Source organism: Coturnix japonica, chromosome 3, assembly GCF_001577835.2.
Source record: "Coturnix japonica isolate 7356 chromosome 3, Coturnix japonica 2.1, whole genome shotgun sequence".
Lineage (NCBI taxonomy): Eukaryota > Metazoa > Chordata > Aves > Galliformes > Phasianidae > Coturnix > Coturnix japonica.
Genome location: NC_029518.1, coordinates 75,587,965 through 75,612,493, shown reverse-complemented (window position 1 = coordinate 75,612,493; position 24,529 = coordinate 75,587,965). Strand labels below are relative to the sequence as shown.

The window sequence follows — 24,529 nt, the reverse complement described above, 5'->3', positions numbered from 1 at the left end:
CACAACTGAAGCCAAATCACCCGTGTCTTAAAATTACATTCTGCACACCTCCTCCTCTTTTTCTTTTTAAATTGTCTCTATCTTAGAATCCTGTAAAAAATACTAAAATATACCTATTTGGACAGGAATGAATCAAATTAATGACCTCATTCATTTTGAGAATAAATAGTTTCTTTTCTATAGTAGAAGTACTTCATCTGTAGATTAGTGTGCCATTTAAGAGCATGTCAATACTTGTATTTTGTTAGAAGATCAATCACACAGTCTTTACTTTTGTTTGCAGACTGTGCACATTCAAACATTTTCATTCCAAACTACAAAAACTGTACATGCATATGTATTTTAAATAGATAAATGCAGTACTTTCTTTGCAGTTTCAGAGATCCATTTATTTCCTATAAGACACAGGCAGAGGATACGGTGTAACATCTGCAACTTCTCAAATTCAGATTTGTCCTCATGTTGACAAGGACGAAGAGCCAATACTAAATTATCCACTAAGCTAAGCAGTGGAAACCACAGACCTATTTAACATTCAGACTCTGTCAAGCAACACAGAAACCATTTTGTCTAAAGTATTATCAAAATCACACCTTATTAAGGTTTTCCAATTACTCAAACAAAAAGACATTGATTTCCAACCTAACCTAGTGGTCTTTGTGTTGTTTTTCTCTACTTCTCTTTTGGGAAACAGAGCTGCAAATAGATGATGAACATGAGAGAAGCTTTTGCTTTTGTGCAACGTGATCCACAATATTTGCATCAGCAAGCATAAAAATCACAGCTGAAAAAATCTGAACCTATTACATTGTCTCCCAAAATTTCCACTGAGACAATGGGGTAAGATGTCAGACTATGAAAATTCTTACTTTTTTGACATACTATTTATCTATTTGTAAAAATCCCCCCCAAATCATTCTTAAGAATTTTTTATAGAGGCTGCATTATTTAACAGCATAAAGGAACTTATTTGAGAAACAAGTCAAGGAGCATCAAGGTCTGGGTCTTAGTGTGGTACCATTTAATTTACTAGCATAGGTAGAACCAGATGCAGGTGCAGGTTGAGCAGGGTAGAGAAATAATAGAGTGGCATGGTGTGATCATTTTTTAGCCTTGTGACTTGCTGTACATCCTGGCAAAGCTCTTACCACGTCAAGCCTGATGCAAAAAGTTCACTCCAGTCTCTATGGGACTGAAGAAAAAACTAAACCAAGGACAAGCAAGTTCAGATAACATGTATCTCAAAACTAAAAAGGTAAATATCAGTTATAGAATGAGACTAGGGCAGCTTTCTGGACTTTCAGATGCTCGCACTGGGCATGAAGTTGACCCTAGAATACAAAAAAAAAATTCCAGGAAGAAGTTACTGTCAACTGCTAGTTAGATAAAAGAAATCTCCTGGCTGTAGCCTAAATCTGAATGGCTCTATACACAGCATCTACACTCTGTTTTTATCCTAAAAGTCAAGAATCTTTATATGACTGATGATGAGAAACAGGCATCTTTGGAAGGAGGATGACAGCACTGCAACAGATAATAAATTCCTTCCATATTTGCTTCTCTAAGTGTTTTCATTCTCCCTCAGCAAGAGATTAATGTATAAATCATTTCCAGTCTAATAAGAAAGGTTATTTGTATGAACTTACATTTTACTAGAAACATGTCTCTAATCTAAACATTAAAAAAAAAAAAAAAAAAAAGTCCACATGAAGAAATATTTTAAGGACAGCAGACCACCTTGAAACATTTTTAGGTACCTGAGCAGCTTTAGAAACCTGACAAAAGCAACTGCAAGCCCTGATTTACTGTATATGTGGGGCAAACCAAGGGCAGGATTCCTCCATACAAGGAAAGATATCTAGAGCAGTGATACTAACACTAAGAGCCTTGTGCTTCCCTGATTGTAGAGGAAAGTAAGAGGAACTTTAAAGTGCAATTCATTTAACATGAAGTAGATGCTTGAAATAGAAAGGATGAATTATATCCTTACTAGACTCCTATTAAGAAGAGAAGATCAATGACATTTTAGTTTCTACATAAAGTCTTTAATGACATCTGATCAGCAAATTGGGATATCTTCTTGCAGAAGCCCAATTTTTCTCTTCAACAAAATACTACTGGAGCTATTTAGATCCTGTAATTGTGTCTGCATACACAGGTGTCTCAATAACTGCATTACTCAGTGCATTACTATAGCAGATCCTAAACATACGTAAAAGACACTGTATCTACTGTAGAACTGGGATGAAATTCCACATAGTTCATTAGTGACCAGAGAGACTGATTCACACATTCAGATCTGTCTGAGCCATTGAGCCAATGATTTTTACTGTGGTTTAAGCCCCCGAATGTTTCAAATTCTAAATAAATAGACAAACAAACACTTATAATTTTAGGTAACTAAATCTCATAAGTTCTGTCATAAAATTCTCCATATATCTTATGATCTTATAAGTTTATAATACTTAGAATACTTATAAGTATATAATGGGCCCTAAATAACACCTAACAAATCTACATTCTAAAGAAGCAACCAGACATGAATTCATGCAAAAAACTACAAACTATGCCCAAATTAATGTATTTACTTCTCATGTCAAAGCGCAGACTGTACATATGAGCACTGTTCTTACCCGGTCACCCTTACCACCAGGTAGGCCTGGAGGACCTGGTAGTCCAGGAAGTCCAATGTCACCCTGGGGACCCTGTGAAAACAAATTAAGGATGTAAACTTTCCCAGTCTGTTCTAGAATAAACAACAGAGCCATACCATTACAAAGAGATGGTTCGAATCTTATTCCCAGTACAGCATCAATCTGATTGAAGAAGATTATCTGATCAAACTAGAGTTGATCCAAAATACATCCTTTTGAACAACATCTTAATATAATTTTATTGCAAACATGAGAGAAATGGCTAACAGGACTTTCCACCCTTCAGTCCTTCAGCTGCAGCCTGGTTCCCTTACAAATACTTTCTAAGATCTTACACTCTGTGATTTATGCATTCCCCTGTAACAGCAGGCTCTTTCAACCAAAACCTCCCCAGCTCTGCTTCTGACAGTTATTGTATAAATACTGCTGGAGCAGTAGTAAAAGGTGGCATTCATAATCTGCTCCATTTGATAGCTTCATGTAGCTGTTAGCAGAAAGACTTTCCCTGTTCCTGTTCCCCAACTACACACAGACCACATAGGGGTGCACAACCCAACTTCTCACATCACTGAGACTTTTTTTTTTTTATGTAGTAGAAAAAGTCACGTATCTCCATATGCTTCAAAACAACATTTGCTAATACTAGCACAGTTGGAGAGGACTGAAAAAGAAACTCAACAATCACTCATTTCAACATTATTTTCAGCTCCCTGCATAGATGAATGGCTAAGTGTCATTCCAGTTGATACTACAGCCTCTTGGAAATAAACACAAGCACTGAATATGGAAATGAACTGCTTACCCATTTCCCTGGTAAACCTGGAGGGCCTGCAGGACCTGGCTCTCCTCTGCTACCCTTATAGGAAACAGAAGGACACTGTTACCTCCCAAAATATTCCTGGCAAACTGGGAATACAGCATGATTTTTTTCTTAATGGTTAGAGAGTTATACTATCCAGTAGCTTTAAACAAGATTTATGTTTATTACTGAAAAAAAAAAAATAAGTGCATTACAAATAATGAAAGACTGAGAAATGCAAAAATTATTAAGTTACAATGGCACACAATAATTAGTTAGTATTAGATGATTCAACTAATTAATTCTGATGAGCAATTATTCAAAATAAAGTCTCTTTCATGGGTCTGCACATGAAAGTTACCTGTTAGGAATGCTCATATCTCACTAATAAGACAGTTCTAATGGGCATTGTGACAAATGACCACAATTAAGCATGATCTACAAGCTCTACACACATATCAGAAAACATCAGATCAGCATATATTTTTCCTTTTACTTTTTAAATGCCGTTTCTAAAATCTGAGAGCCCATGATGCCACATTCTGATTGACAAAGCTGACAATGTATGCATAAGTCATGTATGCATAAGTCATGCTAAGCAAATGCACATAGGTAAAAATGCTTGTCTATGTATGTATAGACTGTTACAGGGAAGGGAAAACTTTTAAAATCCCCATTCACATCAGTGATAAGTATAAATATGCTCTTAACTGGATTTTTACTTTATACCTTCATTTCAAATATGTTAATACATTCAGAATATACACATTGGTGCTATAACTCATGTTTTAATACAGCCATTTGAGTATATATTATGAGTAAACCTGACCTAGAATCAATTTTTCTAAGGTAATTTTGAAATAAAGTACGTTTCTCAAAGGGTTGTCTCTTGTGACCAAACATTTTAGGACAGCTTAATAAGCTTTCTACTTTCCCTGTACTGATAAATTGAAACACTGACTTAATACAAGTGTATATCTCACTTGAGACCCTTCTCTAATCCACATAATTAGTAAATACACGAGTAGTACTTGCTATAAAGACATAATGTATAATTTAAGTTCACAAAATACCATGAATAAAAGTTACTAGGTATGCATGTAGATAACATGCTGTATATATAGTTTAGAAAACTTTGAATAAACACAGATTTAAGAATTTTAGTAATGTATACAATGCATAATTTCAAATATAACTATTTTCTTAATAGTGAGGAAAATTTTGTAACATACTAAACAATAAAAGGAGACTTAAAAATGTCTTTTACACCCAGTCATAAAGGAAGAATTGAATCGTACAATTCCAGAAGTAATTAAGTATCCTGGAGAAATCAGAGAAACAAACACAGACCGACTTCCATGCATCTCCTCCAAAATATCCTATCATGCTACAGTCACTATCCTTTTCAAGTACTTCTTGTACAATTTCTAGAAGTCCTTTCAAGTTTAAAAAAAAAAAAAAAAAAAAAAAAAAAAAGCCAAAAGAAAGAAAAAAGAACAAAAAAGCCCCTCAAATCCCCTTCATTTTAGTATTCTGAAAATGCACTTCTGAAAATCTATTTTTTAATTACATAATTCAGTAGTACATCTCTGACCCAGAATACTATTATGTTTCTGATGCAGGAAAGAGAAGGATGAAAAATATGATCAGTATTAAAAGTTTTCTCCTTGTGTATGTCATACCATTCATTTCTGAATGCTATATAGCCATAAAACAAAATCTTCCTTACATAGGATTTAACTCCTTATAAATGTCTTAAGAACATCAAAGTTTCTGCAGGTCAAAAAGAATACAATCAAATCCTTAATTTTACATTAAATGTAAAAAATCCTTTGCTAAACAGGCACTATAGGTACTTCTCCAAACAGTGTTTTTCTGAAATGGTAAAAAAGAACAGAAAACCACAATTCAAAAGTATAGCATGTAGCTAACTGCATGTTTCTCATGAATGACGGCATTATGTCTGTAAGGACAGATTATGACAAACCAAGGGCCAACATGGGAGGACCTACAGGTGATGTGTTTTATAGAATAAGAGAGGAACTGTAAACCAAAGAACAAACAGGAATCCCCTCGGCCTGTGGCATAACTTAAAAGACCATAAAGCTTCCCCCAGGTTACTATACACGACTGAAATGGCAATGGTTTGAGACTCTCACAGAGCTATTCATAGAATCATAGAATCACCAAGACTGAAAAAGACCCCCAGGATCTCATCCAGCTGTCCTCCTATCACCAGTAATTCCCCACTAAACCATGCCCTTTAGTGCATCTAAACGTTTCTTGTACATCTCCAGGAACGGAGACTCCACCTCCACCACCCTGGGCAGCCCATTTCAGCACCTGACCATTCTTTCAGAGAAGAAATTTTTCCTAATATCCAGCCTGAAATCCACCCATCTCCCCACCCCCACCCCTTCCCCAATGCAACTTGAGGACAATCCCTCTTGTTCTATCACTAGTTACCCAGGAGAACTGGCAAGAGGCTGAACCCCACATCACCACAACCTCCCTTCAGGTAGGAAGGAGGTTGCCCAAGGCCCCATTCAGCCTGGCCTTGACTGCTTCCAGGATGGTATAGTTACATTCACCTAATGTCTTAGGTTTACTTGTAACAAAGCATATCTGGCAGGATGGAAATCTACATTGCTCTTTTGATTGTGCCATAAACTATGAAACATTAACTCCTTTAGATATAAATTATGACTCACCACTTGTAGAAACACCATAGAAATTATACATACAAAACATGCCCAGTAATACTAGACTTTAATTATAATTGTTAAGGTAATGGAATATGCACTTCAGGGTAGGTCAGACAAGGACAAATATTGTTTAAGACCCAGAAAATTATTAGGTTGAAAGTAATCTGAGATGCTGAAAACAGTATTCTCATTTACACTTAGGTCACTTGACATTTCAGCATCAAATCAAGCTATTTTCTAAGCTGTTTCTTCCCAATGAACAGAGAAACAAAAGCATCTCCAGACAGTAAGTCAGCCCAGGCAGTCTGAATATTTGCTCTAACTCATAGCTGAAAGTGTCTCATAAGCAGGTATGGTATAAAATTTTATGAAGCTGACACTCAAACTTTGCTGCTGATGTTAGGAAAATATGCATCACATCATAAATACTTTCTCAAAAACATGTTCGTCTGCATATGCATCAATGTTCTCAATTTACTCAGCAAGTATTGAACTTTAAGGTCCAAGCTCTCTTTTCACTTCAAAACTATAGGATGGAATTTATATTTTCCTAAGATAAGAGATTTAAAGGTTAAACAGCTGAAGAGAAACAGAGGATAAAAATGGGGAGAGGGGAGGAAGTGGCTGTATTTCCTGTAAATAAAACATGAGAAACTAAAGCTTACTATGTCTCAACAAATAGAGAGAAGGAAAAAATAAGTAAATGAAAGAAAAGAGGTATTAAAGCAGCTCGGGAAGCATGGCTATGTTCCACTGATTAGGAATGACATGCTGATGTTTGAGATTTGCTTCCTTCAGGACACCTGCCAGGATAACTGGCTTAGGAAAACTGAAATCAGAAATGAATTTGGTAATTACTTGGATTGGCAACTATAACATGAATGAAACCAAGCTAGCAGACAAAAATAATTTGAATTGAATTTGATTTAGAAACAAAAGACAAAATTTACATGTTTATCCAGTTTTCTGTTTTGCTCTGCTAAAGAAACAATATAACTCTTTCTTTTTTTCCCCTCTCAGTTGCCAATTTAAGTTTACCAAGGAAAAAGGATGATTGAATAAAGTGGTACTTCTGAAAACATTTTTCTTCTAAGGAGAGATGTGGTCAGCTAAGGATCTCCCAGTGTGAGTTTTCTTATTTTTTATTAGATTGATCTATCTTGTTTTCTGTGACTTAATATCTTCACTATGAAATTGCAAACATTTACAGACTTGCAAGAGGCCAAAATTTTGACATTTCAATTACATTACAACAGTTACTTAATAATGAAAACTGCACTGAAATAGCACGACTTGTGCCAGAGCATGCTGCAGCATTTTGGAAACTGTAGACAGGTACTATATTTTCCCCATGAACTCAGTCACTGATGAAAGTTTAATAGTTCCATGATGCTAAAATTAAATTTTCTCTTAAAAAGTTATCTTTTGCAAGTGGCTGATTCAGAACAGCCAAGCAATGTTTTAATATAATATACGCCTTTGATACCAGTTGGCAGTCCACTCTAGCAGTCAGCCTTGTTATTACCACACAGACCTCCACATCAGAGTGTTGGCGCTTCTGGAACTACCAGCCATGCTGTCTTTTCTCAGTAGTGAAGTAGAAGCACAGGTAAGTGAAATGAGAGCAGGAAGAGGATCCCTATGTGGCTGCTACTACACAGCACTACAGAAATGAAGTTCTTCTCCATAACCCCCAAAATATTAAGAGTTTTCCAACTCTGAGGAAGAAGTCCAACCTCTCTTTACTTCTGCAAGAGTATTCTACTAGCAAGAGTGAAATGGAGCAAAAGGTAAAGGAGAAAGAAATGAACTGAGGTGAACATTAAAGAGAATTAAAAATAGGAAGGAAAAGGAGAAGAAAAACACTAGAAAATCTTCAGGATTTGAAAGTGTTTGGGAATGAAACTGGTCAGAAATTGGCAACCTCGGAAGTTGTGAGAAAATGTCAAAATCTGAAAAATTACAAAAAAAGAAAAAAGGTCACCTTCTAAACTTGAAAAATAATTATTTAGCTGGCATATTCTTTTTTCCTGGAAATGTAAGGGCAGAGTCCTTGAAGCAGAGACTTAAATTCACCCACTGCATATACTTACTGCAGAAGGAAAATAGTCTTTATTCAGCATTGAAAATAAATACAAACTCAGCTTGGACCAGATCTTACTGAGGTTCAATAATCCAACATTTTGCTCTTCCTGAACAAAAATAATCCTCATTTCAATTTTCTGCATTGAAGAGATGTCTTTCCTGTACTCCCAAAGAAAAACAGAGCTATCCCAGCATTACATTCCCTGTAGTTGGAAGGTGGATTCAAGGCTCTTTTTAACCTCAAAGGAGCTAAAGATGAGTAGGATAATATTTAATACTCTATGTGCAAATTTGCATTATTATCAGTAATGCATTTTCTTTCTCCTTTTTATATTGACTAAAAGTTTTAGTTTCTATGATTTTGCTCAAATCTTCACGTTTTCTGAAACGAGTGCACTTTGTAATGACAAAGAAAGTAATGGTAAGTTATCCAGATGTCTTGCTGGTCTCTAGAGATATAAACAGAAACTTCATTGTATTTAATCTGCATTAGATGTTTTTGTCTGACTACAGGGTTACAAATAATTAACCTTGCATGTCAGCTCCTGTTTTTCGGACTGCTGATTTTGTAAATTCATGTTCACATTGAGAGGATTAAAAGCATAGTTCAGCAGATTACCTAGCATTATCAGAGTGGGCAATTACTTAGGTTTGATTCAGTTATAACTCTTATTCCTGTTACAAGTATACAAAATATTAACTGAAGAAGAATATTTAAAAAAAAAAAAAAAGAGTACATGCAACACTTTTCAACACAAACAACAAACTTAAATGTTTATGAGTTGCAGGTATGGGTAGCTGGAGATACTGTCTTCCACTCTATTGAGCATATGCTTCTATAATCCCCTTTATATACTACTCATAAATAGCTGTAGGCACATCAGCACTCATGCAAAGTTTCAGTTTAAAATCCATGTGATCTTATGAATTAATTGGCACACAAAAATGCAAAGATAGAAGAAAACAGACGAAAACTAAGACTGTTACTTCATGTTTAAAGACACAGAAGAATTAATTCAGAAAATATACTCCTGAGACATAAAATACTCTTACAAATATATCCCAGACAGTAATTCCCTAAACCATGTATGAGGATATTCCTACAATTGCAAAAGTGAATCACTTACATACAATACCAGAAGCACAGCAGCTTCCAGGAAAGTATCACTATAGTATCAGTGGTAAGAGAGAAGCCTGAACAGCAACAGCTTATAGAGCCCTGAACCTTGTGAGTCCTATCAGTGCAGTCAGATTGCATTTTGCTATATCAAACTTTTCTTTGAATCCCTGATCCCTTCACCCTCCCCATGAGGATTAACAGAAAAGGGGAAGTTAGAACAGTCTCATGTGACTTTAATCTATGCTAGTAAAACAAAAGTGTTTCTAAGTAGAGATAAATGCTACACTTCACATCAGTTTCATTCATAATGCAAACCAGGAAGGGCCAAGGTACAGGCCCAAGCATCACCCCACCATCACCAATGATAAATGGTTTGGCTCAAGCCACTTCACGATTTCCTAGACAATGCCCAGGAACAGTCTTGGGTACACAGGCATAAGAATATTTCCAGCATGCAAACTGAGAACCTATTCCTGAATATGAGGGGGTTGGTGTTTAGAGATTATAGCTGTATGAAGGTAAGCCATATCGTGCCAGTTGACAAATGGGGCCAAAGAAGTCTCCAGTCATTTTCTTTCCAACAGAGGACAGACAACTACCTTTCCTCCATGCTATTCCTCATGTTCATGTTATTTGCACTAAAAATAAGTTCTAACAACAACAACATCCATATTCTGAATCTTTGGTCCAAATTTTGTAACATATAGTCTCAGCATGTAACTTTTTATAGCTCTAACAGTCAAATAAAAGGGTAAGTAATCTACTGATAGCTAATGTATTCAAGCTTTTCAGTGTCAGTTGCAGAAGTTGACAGTTGCAGTGAAAGAACAGCAGTTCAATTCTAGTTTTCCATCACAAACCACCCTCATTCCCTCTGTTCAGGATTTAGCTCAGACTATTTAAAAACAGACTGTGTTGTGGTTTAAACCAGTAGATGGCTCAGCACAGCACAGTCATTTACTCACTCCCAGCTTTTGGTGAGACACTGGAGAGAACCAGGTAGAAGTACTTACTAAGACAGAGAAAAGGAAAAGGATAATAGTTATAACAATATATATACACATATATTATGTATATATATATAAAATGTATGTAACAAGTGATGCACAAGCAATTGTTCATCAGTACCAACCAATGCCCAGCATGCCCCCCAAGCACTAGAAAAGAGCAAGATACACTTCCAACCCCTTCTAAACTCCTTCTATGTGATGCTGTATAGTATGGAATATCCCTTTGGCAAATTTAAATCAGCTGTACTAATTCTGTTCCCTCCCAACTTCTCAGGCCCTTCACTGAGAATGACCTTGGCTTTGTACAGCACTGATTAGCAGAAGCTATAAACATTAGTGTGTTAGCAGCATTGTTTTTCTAATAGAACTAAAAACTTAGTACTATATCAGAAACTCTGAAGAAAAAAAATCCATCCTAGCTGAAGAGAGACCAGAAAAATGTAAACAAAGGTTCAGAATTTAATTTATAATAAAAGCCAAAAATAGTTCTGAGATGTGTTTATGGGTTTCTCTGCATGACGATGCCCATCCACCTGGTATAGGTCAAAGATTAAAAATAAATAAATAAAAATAGTATTTACATTAAAAAGTATCACTTGAACTGAATAATATCTGTAACTGGTGGTTAGGAGCAACAGTAACTTGGGACACTGCTGTACTAAATGCACTCAGTCAGAAATGTATTCAATACTTACCGGTGGCCCCCTGGGTCCTGTTGGACCTGCTTCCCCCTCCGGTCCCTGTTCACCCTGTTTTGGGGATAGGAATTATGCAACACATTTGAAAAACAACTCTTTACATAAAGCAAGATTCTCATTTTTTCCTAAATCTTTTGAATAGGTTTAATGGTCTTACCGGTTTGCCAGAATTTCCCATCAAACCTGGCACTCCAGGAGGACCTCTATTACCCTGTAGGACAAAAAAAAAAAAAAAAAAAAAAAAAAAAAAAAAAAAAAAAAAAAAAAAAAAACAAAAACAAACAAAACAAACAAAAGAAAAACCAAGAAGAATAAGCTTTTCTTTTTTTGTTGTATTTATTAATTTTTAACTTTCACCTTTATCCTAGTTTTAGTTTAACTTTTACTTAATGCCTTCTGTAGAATTTTTCAGAAGTCAGATAATTTTATTACTTAGTTGAATTTGTACTTAAAGTTGCCAAATAGACTTGCTAGCCACTCTCAAATCACAAATGGATAATAGAACACCTGGTAATTTCAGTTGAAATTCAGACCTTAATCTAGATTTCATTTAATTTGCTAAAATCTGACTCCAACTTCTTAATGTTAAATATTTCATACTCTCAGTCATATGATTTTTTAAGAAAAATTGTAATTGGTGTTGCCATTTTCTTATAGATGGAGACAACGATCTCTGTGATTCAATCAACTTATCAGAGTAATAAGGAATCTCTTAATAAGAAGAATATTTATTTCAAACTGTTCTGAGGTACCCATGTCGCACACAACCTCTAGAAATGACTTCGATGATTTAAAAGGAATTGGCCTTTTTACTATTCTTTAGCACCAGGAATCATCACAAACAGATCATACAGAAAAGAATCATCAAAAAAACACGAAAGTACAAATGACAAAAGAATCTACTTGATTCTTTGAGCCAAAAGTTTGTCACTTATCACAATGAAAAATTAACTGGGTGCTTTAAAACTTTACAAACACAATTACAACCTTATTAGAAAGTGAATGCTTAAAATGATTTACCTTCGGGCCAGGAATCCCTTTCATACCTGGAGAGCCTGGTAAACCCTAAAGGAAATAACGTTTAAAGTGTTTATTTGTTGTTAAGGGGATTGGAAACAGTGTTAAATAATTGGTGTCTCACATTGATGTATTCCTAATCCTTTTACATTGTATCAAAGCACTTTTATCCAATGATGGACAAGCTTGAATTCTTCCTGTTCAGAAAGTAACAGTTATGGGGAATTCCATAAACTGGCAAAAACAGCATGGAATAGTGATGAGACATGATTTTTTTCTGGCTTAAATTCAAAATAGTTCTTCACCCTAGTGTCCTAATACTAGAGGTGGGGAGACTAACAAATACTTCTTGTATACATTTCATACCCTCCCTCCTCACCTGAGCAAGAGTTCATTTTACAAATTGACTTCCAATTCTGTTTTAATACATCTTCTTCACTATATACTCACAGCAATTACTCAAACAGCAAAATGTTTCAATCAAGTTTCTACCTGGCTTCTGACAACTGGCAGAGTTTTTAAATATATTCAGTAGACATAAGAGGCATATCTTCAAAAATAGTCCCAAAACGCTTCTAATACCCTACAACAACACTAAAGGGATGTACACTAGAAAATATTTCTTTGGAGAAAAACAGGTGATGTATTCCAGATATTCTGGTCCAGCAGAATACAAAAATGAGGCAATTGTTCACTGGGGTATGCTAGACTAGGAGGTCAGCTCCTCCAGCTCACTCTGAAAAGTTGTGTGCACCTGAAAAGGTTGTCCAAAGAAGGGCAACAAGGCCTGTGTAGTACCTGGAGAACATGCCCTACAAGGAGTGGCTGTTTAGTCTGGGGAAGAAGAGGGGCAGAGGGGAGACTTTATTGGTCTCTTCAAGTACCTGAAAGGTGCTTACAGTGAGAGAGGGGCTGGCCTCTTCTCACTGGTGACAGGTGACAGGATGAGGGAAAATGTCCTCAAGCCGCACCAGTGTAAGTTTAGGTTGGATATCAGGAAACACTTCCTTACAGAAAGGACTGATAAGCACTGGAATAGGCTCCCCAGGGAGGTGGTTGAGTCACCATCCCTGGAAGTGTTTGAAAACAATTTGGATGTGGTGCTTAGGGACATGATTTAGTGATGGGTTGTTAGAGCTAGGGTAGTATGGTTAGGTTGTGGTTGGACTCTGTGATCTTGAAGGTCTTTTCCAACCTGAGCAATCCTAATTCTCAACCAGCTCTAATTGTGAGATCATATAAAAATATCAAAAAGAACTCAGATAAAAGAAACCACAGGAGAACTGCACACTGGCCACAAATTTTTGTACACAGTTCTTCACTACAGTAACACAAGGAGATTAAAATTTTTGTGTAGAGCAATTTTGGATACACAAAGCAGAATTTATCCTTGCACTAGATTTACTCTTCGTTCATCAGTTGCTCAGGTTTTCATTCAAGTTACTCCAGCAGGAGTGCAAAAGTCAGCTTTTCTGTGGTTTCAGTAGCATCTAACTTCCAAAAGAAAAACAGCAGACACTTACTGGCAATCCCTGAGGTCCTGTATCACCAGGAGCACCAGGTTTTCCTGGTTCACCCTGAAAAACATTTTAACTTGTAATACATGCAAATCAAAGCTAAAGGAATACTTTTCTTCTGGAACACAGAGCTGAAAAACATTTTGAACTGGAGGATGAGAACTTTTATTTAATAACCTTATGTGCATAAAGTCATGGGCAGTGGCACAATAAAAAGCCATAGAGCTGAACAAATTTAGAGCAGTACCAAACCTACATAAATTAAAAGCATGCCAGCTTTAATTTATGTACCTCCCTACCTTTGCTCCGGGCATTCCAGGGATACCTTCCCGGCCATCAACTCCTGGCAAGCCCTTGAAAACCAAAATAATCATATTGTTGGAGATGTTGCACTCAACTACTTTGCTATATAAATGTGTGTAATACAATAAAAATAATGAAATATACATACAGACTCTCCTTTAGGTCCAGGGAGACCATTTATTCCTCTTGTCCCTTGAGGACCCTAAGAACAATAGTTTTGAAGAATAAAAATAAATGAAATGATAGGTGCAAAGAATATTAACCAATACTTATTCATATATGCAAGTTTGGCTACATACATCTTATAAATGTAAAGTATGATTGACACACTCAATATCTGCCAGTCAATATCATTTGAAATTTGTACTTACTCTTTCTCCCTTTGGACCCTCTTCTCCCAGTGGACCTCTCTGTCCTTGATCCCCCTAAATTAAATAAATAAATAAATAAATAAATAAATAAAATAAGCAATGAATCAATGTAAAATTACTTGTATTCATCAACTAAAACCAACAGTCTAATTCATTCTAGTGAATGAAATCTTTCTGTGGTCTCTTTAGTCCTGTGGCTACCCAATTTCAGAGTTTAGCTGGGCTTTAGAATCTGTATACAGAGATCCCTCATTCTTTTAATAGGATTTACCTACAGTGTCTTTTATGCATGTGTGACTGTTTAAGAAAAACTGAATCCACGCTCGCCTTCTGCTTTTCACCATGCAGACTGACATAGCATAGTGCATATAACAGCCACCAGGAACCTCAGCAGCTAAGGGGACAAGGGCACTGTCTGCCAAGCCGCTCTGCAGTATTTTCACAGGAGGATCCTGAAACTGTCTCACATGAGGACAAATAGAATTTTCAGACAACCTACATTATTTGTAGCACCGAGGACTTGCACTGTACAGTACACAAAACATGCACAGAGAATTAGCATTATCTTGTTTCCTAAAACTGCAGAAAGCACTGCTGGTTCTTACCACACATAAGAGCATATAGTTGTATGGCGGACTATGAAGGACAAACCAGACCTTGACTTCATGTTATGGGGATTTCATTTTGTACCACATTACACAAAGGATTCTCTTTAATTGTCAATTAATATGGGCAGCCTGAAAAATCTGTTGCTCAAAATACTGATAGACATACATTGATAATTATAGTAATAACAGTAATTATGATACCTATTATCTCCCAAATATTCTTCCCAGTAATACAAACAGAAAAATAGAAGGAGCATTTTTCAATTAAAGCCAGCATCTTAAGCTCATGCTACACTAAAAAAAATGCAGTTTCTTAAAACCACATCTCACAGGCATATTTTAACAACTCAGCTGAAGCCATTCTCTAGAAATCCAGAAACATCTAAGCACTGTGTGCAGTACTCGCTTCTCTAACACATTCAGTTACTGACCAATCCAAGTGTGAATTCTAGCTAATTTGGAGAGAAGCAGCCAAACTGCTTTGTACAGGTTTTGTTCTAATAAGTGAATATTTTCCAGAAAAGAAAATTTCAAGTCCCCCTAACACACATATCACATAGTAGCACTCAAAACAACAAGGTGACAATACTGAAAAGATTAAGTGTTCAACTGCACAGCAATTTTTTGGACAGTAAGTGATTCTGGACTTGATGTCACCATTATGTCATTTATTCATCATCTGAATTGGGTCAATCAGAGGCTTATCTGATATACAGACAGACTTACTACCTGACTGGGTAGCATCTGGCTAACAGATGTTCTACTTACAGGTGCACCAGGAAGACCTTGGGGACCAGGATCACCATCAAGGCCACGAGCTCCCTACAAAACAAGACAATAACATCAGACAATACAGTGAAGCTCTGAGAGACTAAAAGCTTCAGAAAATACCTCTGTTGTCCTTAACAATACTAATTCTATCATCAGATAATAGAAGATGATAATCAAAATTGCAGAACTTTTTAAGTGCACTACAGATTCTTATCTCTATTGTTTCAAGCAAACAATATAATTGCTTCCCTACAATTTTTAATTGAGAACAAAATAGTTTTCAGAAGGGTTTATGGAAAATAATAAATTCCTTTGGCAAACATAGTAAGTACTTCAGGTAGGCAAGACAGCTCAAAAAAGTAAGCAAGTAACTTTAAAGACTCAGAGGACACACTGAAAAGCCAGAAAAGTACAGATAGTGATAGTTCAGAAAATATCAGAGTTTAGAAAGGATCGTGCATGAGAAGTCATAATCAGGACAAATCTGTTGTTGTTTCTGAAAATAAAAGGTCACAGAATTAGGTTTCCATCACTTTAGTTCTGAAGGAAGAGACATGGCATGATTGCAATACACTTTTCCTTCCCAGCTTTTTGATCATATTGATTTAGCAAGATGATAACAGGAGAAATGTAACAGACAGTTTTGGATTAACAGTTCAAAATGGTTTAATAAACAGCAGAAAAAGTATGTGCACTTAATCAAAAAGATCACATCATCTTTCTTCCTATAGAAGCTATGGAAATACAGCTGATATAGGAAAGAAAATGCAGGAAAAAAAAAAAAAAAAAAGACAAATTTAAGTAAGGTTGAAAATATTCATGAATATTTCTTTTGTATCCAGTTCATTTTATGAAAAGAAAGGTTTATACTCACTTTGTTACCTTTAGGTCCTGTTATTCCAGTTATACCTCTGACACCTAGAATGCCCTGAAAATGAAACATATGCTCAAATCACTATTAAATCTTTTCATCATGACCACTCTAGTTTTCAGACAGAAGTATCCTTACAGTTCCACAAACTTTACATTTTGCTACTAAGCATAAAAGAAAGACTATATTTGAATATTAAATTTATATAGTAATTTGACTTCTCACTGAGACTTAGCTGAATGCTACAATCACAGATATGCTTTAAGGACTGAAACTACCACAGTTGTGCAGTCTGTGCAAGAGGCAATACATGAAGGCCCAGTTTTAAAAAGAACTTATGTTGACTGAAGTGTGATACAGGACTGATGCAAGCAAAAGCTTTATAGCTTTATAGAAAAGAATTTAGGCTTAATAGAAAAGAACTGGGCAAGATTTTTTAAGAACAAGTGCTCAGTTAATATGCCTCCATCTGAGACACTGGACTTCACAGACATTCTAGTGCCACAGAATGCATCATAATTATTACTAGTTTCCATCAAAAAAAAGTCAGTTGGGATAGCTGTTTTCAACTTATTCCTCTTCTCAAGAGAAACTACATGACCTCTCCTTCTGCATGGAGACCACACCATCAGCCATAACACGCATGTCTTTCAAAAGGAAGAATGCACTATAACTGTGCTGACAAGAAAACTATATTCACTTAAGTCAAGCATAAGCAAACCTACTCCTTGAACAGACTAGATAGGGAGTCATTTTACTTGCTCTTAATAAAGTTAGAAGTTAATAATAATTGAAGTTTGGTCAGTCTGAAATATGAGATAAAGCATGATACTGCAACAGAACTTACTGCAGCCCAACAAGAGAGAGGTCAACTGTCTAAAACCTGTTTCAAGACCAGAGGTGGAAGTAGGCACACACTGCAGTATCCACAGTTTTCTATCAAAACTAACATCTCTCCCAGACTGGAATATCTTATCTAAGACTTCTCATCCAGGCATTATGTAGATGTGGTATATTTTAGGTGCTGCTGCAGAGAACAGATTCCTAATTCTTTTATTCTTTAGTTTAAGAAAAAATGCTTGGGGGGGGGGGGGGGGGGGGGGAATATACAGCGTGACCATACACTCTTCCATACATTACCTATCTGACACCATTTTCAATATATTACAAATCCCATATTTTAAGAAGGAACAATTTTTTTTTTAAATTTGTTTGGTGAAGTCATCAGCTGGTGAAATAGTGAAGTGAAATGAAAGCCAAATCAGTTCCAGACTGTTTTCTGATCTCAATGTGTTTTGTGTTTTTTTCCCCCACAGTGATAAGAACCTTACCAAAGTGGCTTGTGACCACACAGGCCCTTCAGAAAGCAGAAGCAGCATCTTAGGCAACTGCTTTCTCTGGGTCAGAGCCCAAGGGATGTTTTTTTGGATGCAAATATAAGAAGGATTATTCATCCTTCTCTATTCCTAATACAATTTTCTGTTGCCATGTGCTTACAAAGAATTCCATAATCTAGGATTTGGATGTCATTTGCATCAAAGTAAATTCCTGAATACTGTCATATCTGGACACCAGTGGAATTAAATGAATAATTTCGTGCCTAAGAAGAAAGTATAAGAATCCATTAGAAAGTAAACTATACAAATTCAATTGAAAATATCTGTTCTTCTGTGGCAGACAATTCTTCCCCAAGTCTTAGCAAAGTCCGAGCTTCACAGTTAAACATATATACTAGCTTTTCAAGGCTGAAGTAAGCATCACTAAAATTATGGAAAGGAAAACAAGGGAAAAGTTTTATTTGTGCAGTTCAAGCACTAGAAAATTCAAGATGTGGTGTGCTTTTTAAAATAAGTATGCAACAATGTTGGATGAACTTAACTAATTCTACTGTCACTCATAAGCAGTATGACAGGACAAAAAGAAAGATGAATGGAATTTCTGTAATATCCATTCTCTTACAATAAGAATAGATATAACATAATAAACCAAATGCATAACACTATTCAAAAAGGAAATACTTTACTGGAGGGCCTTGAGCTCCAACTTCACCGATGGGTCCTTGATCTCCTTCTTCACCCTGGGAAAGCAAAATGAATACATGGTTGATTATTGATACCTTGGATATTGTTCTCTCAACACAGAAGGTTCATCTACTACTTAATGTTTTCTGTCACCATGTCCTATTTGAAGTTCATCATTTTACTATTATCCAAAAAAAAATAATTCCAAAGACACTCAAAGATAAAGTAAAATAATATTGTACTCTTGAGCTCTTTCTTTTTTTCCCGTTTCAGTGTTAATGCCTTAAGACTTTTTTGTTCTTCTAGATAAAATGTATAATGAAAGCATACCTATAAATGTGAAAGGATTGGATATGCCATTAGATCTGCCTGTCAATACCACACTGTGTTTCAGAATTTTTTGAAAACTGAAATGGTAAAAACATTCACCAGCTGGTGAAGCTCCAGTTTGCTTACATGATAATCTCTCTCATGCAGTAATGGTGCACACTAGCAAATGAGTATTTACTACTAGTTCAATTTTCATGAAATGACTTTGAAGCATAAGGCCACTGTTCAACACCCAGGGGAAAAAAAGATCAGCGAAACTATTTTTTTTTCAATATAGTTATGAACAGAGTGGGGTTGGATGCTCTTTCGTTTGGCTTTTTGTTGCCACCGCTGTTTCAAGAAAGGATTTTTTCCATTTTATATTTTTCAACCAGTATTGAAGCATGAACCAAGGAGATGTAAAATTTCCCAAACTTTGATATAATCTTTCCAAAATCAAACAAGGTTAAACACCACTAGAAAGTTCACATTTCAGTCTTCAAGCTGAATCAGAATTGGCCTCTTTATTATAGAAATAATTTGTCTTTACCTCTGATCTTACACTTGTCCTCTCAAATATATTCTTCCTTGTCATTCTTCCTGTTATGACTCAGCTGTGCCACAGAGCAATTTACACAGTAAGCCAACAGAATTCTTGTGCATTTAGGTGCTTGGAAGTTTTAATAATTTGACTAGAAGTTCTATAATAATTAAATTTGAATGATCAAAATAAAAAAGCAATAACAGCATACATAGCATCACTGATTTCTGCATTCTAGTAAATACAAAGTTCAGAGAATGAAGAATAGAGATGTGTCTTTTAATATTTTAGTATTATGATAAGTAGTATCTCCTCATACATTCTCATAAAAACCTTTGGTAGTTCTAATGAAATCCAATGCTTGTTTTTGAAGAATAGGCTAAACTACAGTTAGATCGTTAAAGACAGTAGTAGTATTCCCTTGTATTTATCTTTTCATTTTTTACCTTATAACCTTGTTTTCCTGGTTCACCAGATTCTCCTTTTGAGCCTTTCTGTCCCTAAAATAAATGTAGAAACAAAAAGGAGTATTTCGAGGCTATTCACATTAAAATACAGAGTTATATAAAACAGATACAGACTCCTCCATACAATTCTACTGCTTCATCTGCAAATCCTCATTCACCAAAACTTCCACACCTATCCATTTAATACTACATATTAAGTACCATCCTCAAGAACATCAATTCCCACATTGAACAGGACTGTATTTCTCAACAGATTAGGCATTTCTTCTTAGGTTACCACATAACAATTTCCTTGAGTCACCAGTCTTTTCAGAAACCAGTAAAGAATACATTAAATGTCTTAGAATAAGAATCAAAGGGTTTAATTCAATTTGTTTGATAAAGTTACACATCAAGACAAAATAAATAAATAAATACAGCAGGAAAAAAGACAAAAGTTTATAGACTGGAGTCAGACTTCAAGTGCTCAGGAAAGTGAATGAAATAATTTCTCACGTACTCTAATCTCTTCAGGACATTTAAGACATACAAATTTTATTCCAAAATTCAGAGCATCAGTAAGAGATTTTGACAAGAGACTATTATGGTATTAAATATTCAGAAAACCTTCACTCTGCCACAATGTTTTTTACATTAGCAAACTGCCCTTCTTTGAAGCCAGAGTGTATTCTCCCTGGTGTTTTGAAATGGTATCTCTGTAAGGAATATTTGTACACATCCCTCTTACCTTCATTCCCATTAGGCCAGCATGTCCTGGGCGTCCAGGTGGACAAGCATTGGGACACTGGAAAAACATTCACTTTGTCAGCACATAGCTTGGATAAGGTTGTCATTAAATGGTTAAAAAAATAAATAAATAAAATTGTGGACAAAACTTACCAATGGGTCACCATCTTGCAGACCAATTGTTCCCTAAATTAAATGAAATTAATCAAAATTAGTAAAAGAAAATTAAGCAGACCTGACCCGTTAGGCATATAGTGGAAAATACCACTATATGAAGCTGGAATCAGAAGTATAATTAACCAAAGGACCTCTGATATGAAGACAACCTAAACCATAGGATATTACTGCAAGACTCCAAGTCCCACATAATCCCATTCTTTAATTTTTAACATCTTTTCTGAAGAAAAAGCTTTTGATTTACTAATATATCTGCAATCAATCTGGTGGTAGTTTGTACCAGAGATTTTTTTATATCCATGGTAGAGTATTCCTAAAATTTTTACATAATGAAAGCCAAAGTTTGAGTTTCAGCATTTAGGCAAATACTGCAAGGTTAAGTTACAAACTCTGTAAATTTCAAAAAGAATCCAAAACAGTTTCTGTGGTCGGGATGCCTTTAATTTTCAAGCTTACTAACATTCAAGAAAAGAAAAGAAGAAAGAAAAATCATATATTTTCCAAGAAAATAACCTTCCCACAATACAAGTAGTGATAGTTGAGTGACATGCCTGTCAGTTTCTGGAACTGCAGTAAACTAGAGACCTCTGCACAACCAGATGGATTCAGCTGGGGGGGGGAAGAAGCCCATTTCTTGGACTGAATCAAATAACTGATGGAAGTTCATGGGAAACTTATGAGACAGAACAGGGAGAAATGTGACACATGAAATATCACAGCAGCTGCTGGATTCTCCAAAGCCCAGTGGAATGAAAGACCATTTCAGAAATGAGTAGGGGAGTTCTTAATACAAAAGGACTTTAAAAATGAAAATAAAAATTGAAGGTATGGTAGGGATCAATAACTGGATTGAGGATTGGAACCTAGGTGACAAAACTGTCAGTGAATAGAAGTGTTCACCATTGCAGAGGGTTCCTTTCTAACTGTCTTTTTATGTTTCCTAAATACTGCTCTCCACATCATCACTCACTGGTTTTGTTGTTTTTGTATTGTGTGGTGTTTTTTTTTTAAACGCCTCATGCAACACTCAGGTAACTTTCATGAAGACAAGAAACAAGGTCTAGATAAAGCCTATGGATTTAGAGTCTGATCAGCACAGAAACAGTGTAGCTTAGAAAGATGTATTAGTGTGACATAAACACTTTTCTTCAAGTTTGCATTTCACAGCCTGCATCTTCCAATTGTGCCTGCCAGATTCTCCCTGGGCAGGTAACTAGCCACAACAAAAAGGCATAACAAACATCCTCTTTCCCAAGTAGCTCACAGAGGACAACCATTCTCCTAGAGAGGTAAAACTGGTGTAGTTTTCTTATATCTCTTGAAAATAGCAGGCAACAGATAAAAAAATAAGGAGCACCTGTAAGCATACATTACTCAAGCTCTGTAGCCAAATAATTCTTTTCTAGAAGAGAACAGTCTGCCTCTACTGATGAACTACTACTGCTGGAGTCCAACAAAGAGTATGCATACTATAATACACAGGGAATTATAAAACTTGCAAAAGCTACAGTTTAAGACCATTTGTAGAAATGGAAATGTGTCATCACAGAAATTACAGTGTTTGCATCTCCAAATATTTTTCATAAGTAGAAGGACTAGAGATACGCTTTCTAAATGGAAGCGAACAAGTTGATATCATTACATGAGTTGTATTGCAGGCTTTGAACACAACAACATACAATTTAATATAGCTTTCTGAAATCCTTAAGCTGTTATTGTGCTGCGGAACTTCAGTTGAACTCTTGTTCTAGCAACTGTAATAGTATATAACTCAGATGTTAGCACATATTATATACAGTCACTTACTCGAGGGCCTGGTGGTCCTGGTGGTCCTGGTGGCCCCCTTTTCCCTGGATCTCCCTAAATAAATAAATAAATAAATAAATAAATAAATAAATAAAATTAACTCATAGTTGAAATGATAACAAATAGTTACATATCCGTGCCAAAAAACAGAAGTAATATATGAATTCACTACAGAAGGAATAAAATTCAAAGATTTACCAAACACAGCAGTACTTACAGGAGGGCCAGCACGGCCCACTTCACCGGGAAGTCCTGCAGCACCAGCTGGACCCTGTAACAACCAAGTTAAATAGTAATTCTAGATCATACAACACCTATACAACAAGCATTTGAGGAGAGTGAACATAGCATTTCCTCAAACTACACATTATCCCTTCAGACAACATTATTCTTGCCCAATGACATTCATAGATGAAGAAAGTATATGAAGTAGACATAGAGCATCAGAAATAACCCAGCCCCTTTTTTCTTTGTATTACTCTATTTAAACTGAATAATAAACATATCTAATAGATTTTTAAAAAATTGAAGAGTATATTTATGAATTGCAGAGATGATACTTACAGGTGGTCCAAGAAGTCCCTTGCCCTGTGAAATATGAATAAAAGTCAGAAATGTGTAGAGGCTTTCACAACTTTTTGAGCTGTTTGCCAAGAAAAAAAAATAGTTGGCATTAAAAAGCATGAAAACACCGATGCTTGATTCTGCAGAATGATTTTGAAAACTTCTTTAACCAGTGTCTGAATTAAAACTAAATTACTGACTAAGCTTCCTTGCACTGTGACGTATTTGCCAATTAACCCGACTTATCCCAGGACCTCAACTGTCCGGGGCAGAGAGACACAAACATGGATGCCATCATGTCTTCTCTCAATTTATTGCTGCGTCACACACCTTATATACCATCCTAAATCCCGCGCAGACACATACACCCGCTACATAAAACCCAATGCACGTGAGACAACCTATACACACACCTACCTAAACCTCCCGCCCACTAACTCTTAACCTACAGACCTAACTCAGCTATTCTAGAACACTCCATCTACTCAGAACTACTGTATGCACTCATAAATCCTTGCAAAAACAACCTAGCACCCCAACACACTGGCACACTTGCATGTCTGTGCACATATTTATAAACATATACATCAACAAAAGAATAAAGAAGTCAAAGCCTTTGGGCCTAGCTAATTGTCAAACTGCAAGATAGACACATTATTGATATAATCATATCCTACTAACAGGGCATTTAAATTGATAATAAGGAAGAAAAATATCTTTTTTTTTTGTGTGTGTGTGTGTGTGTGTGTGTGTATGTGTCTACTTCCCCAAGGTCAAAATCCATTCAAGAGGTACTTTTTGGTAGTTAGAAAGAACTTCTCATGCTTACATTTTCTGTAAATATTGCTCTGAGTCATTTTAATGAGAAGTATCCAACAAACAAATGTGTTTCTGCCTATTTGGAAAATGATTTTCCTCTACAAAAACAGATCTCTAAGTATTGGATTATTAAAGAAATTTGACTATTTAAGGAGAATGTTGTCAATAATGTGTATGTAACACTGGCACATAAAATCATAGACTTGCTTCAGTAGATTTGATAGAATGAAGCACTTGGGCTGAGTGGCACTTAAAAGTCCATAAATACCAAACTGGATTTGTGTCTGTGATGTTGTCTTGGGAAATACTAATGTAACACGAGGAAAATTCCAAGTATTTAAGAGTAATTTCATTTTATCCATTTAACACACATCAGAAAATAAACTTTTTCATCTTGCCTAATATACACAATTCCTTTGCTATTACTGAACATTAAGCCACTTGCTCCCACACTGTCCGTGTCATTCTATCTCCTTACCCACCTAGCTAGGAAAAGCAGGGGCCCAGTGCTGCCCCCAGCAATCCATGTCTCCCCTTGCCCTGCTACTTCAAGCCATGAACTTTGTACAA

General features: G+C 35.8%; 1 protein-coding gene across 2 annotated transcripts in view; it reads right to left on the bottom strand.

Moving 5' to 3' along the window:
* COL9A1 (collagen type IX alpha 1 chain) overlaps positions 1-24,529 on the bottom strand; it is a 60,449-nt gene that overhangs the window by 12,733 nt on the left and 23,187 nt on the right. For both annotated transcript variants that reach the window (XM_015859124.1, XM_015859125.2), the window contains 18 exons: positions 23,141-23,164; positions 22,794-22,847; positions 22,577-22,630; positions 20,747-20,779; positions 20,595-20,651; positions 19,847-19,900; positions 18,553-18,606; positions 16,533-16,586; positions 15,656-15,709; positions 14,280-14,333; positions 14,057-14,110; positions 13,905-13,958; positions 13,612-13,665; positions 12,092-12,136; positions 11,229-11,282; positions 11,069-11,122; positions 3,457-3,510; positions 2,634-2,705 (listed from right to left, as the gene is read on the bottom strand). In XM_015859124.1, the coding sequence (XP_015714610.1) occupies positions 2,634-2,705; positions 3,457-3,510; positions 11,069-11,122; positions 11,229-11,282; positions 12,092-12,136; positions 13,612-13,665; positions 13,905-13,958; positions 14,057-14,110; positions 14,280-14,333; positions 15,656-15,709; positions 16,533-16,586; positions 18,553-18,606; positions 19,847-19,900; positions 20,595-20,651; positions 20,747-20,779; positions 22,577-22,630; positions 22,794-22,847; positions 23,141-23,164 (933 nt within the window). The remainder of the gene's footprint in view (positions 1-2,633; positions 2,706-3,456; positions 3,511-11,068; positions 11,123-11,228; positions 11,283-12,091; positions 12,137-13,611; positions 13,666-13,904; positions 13,959-14,056; positions 14,111-14,279; positions 14,334-15,655; positions 15,710-16,532; positions 16,587-18,552; positions 18,607-19,846; positions 19,901-20,594; positions 20,652-20,746; positions 20,780-22,576; positions 22,631-22,793; positions 22,848-23,140; positions 23,165-24,529) is intronic.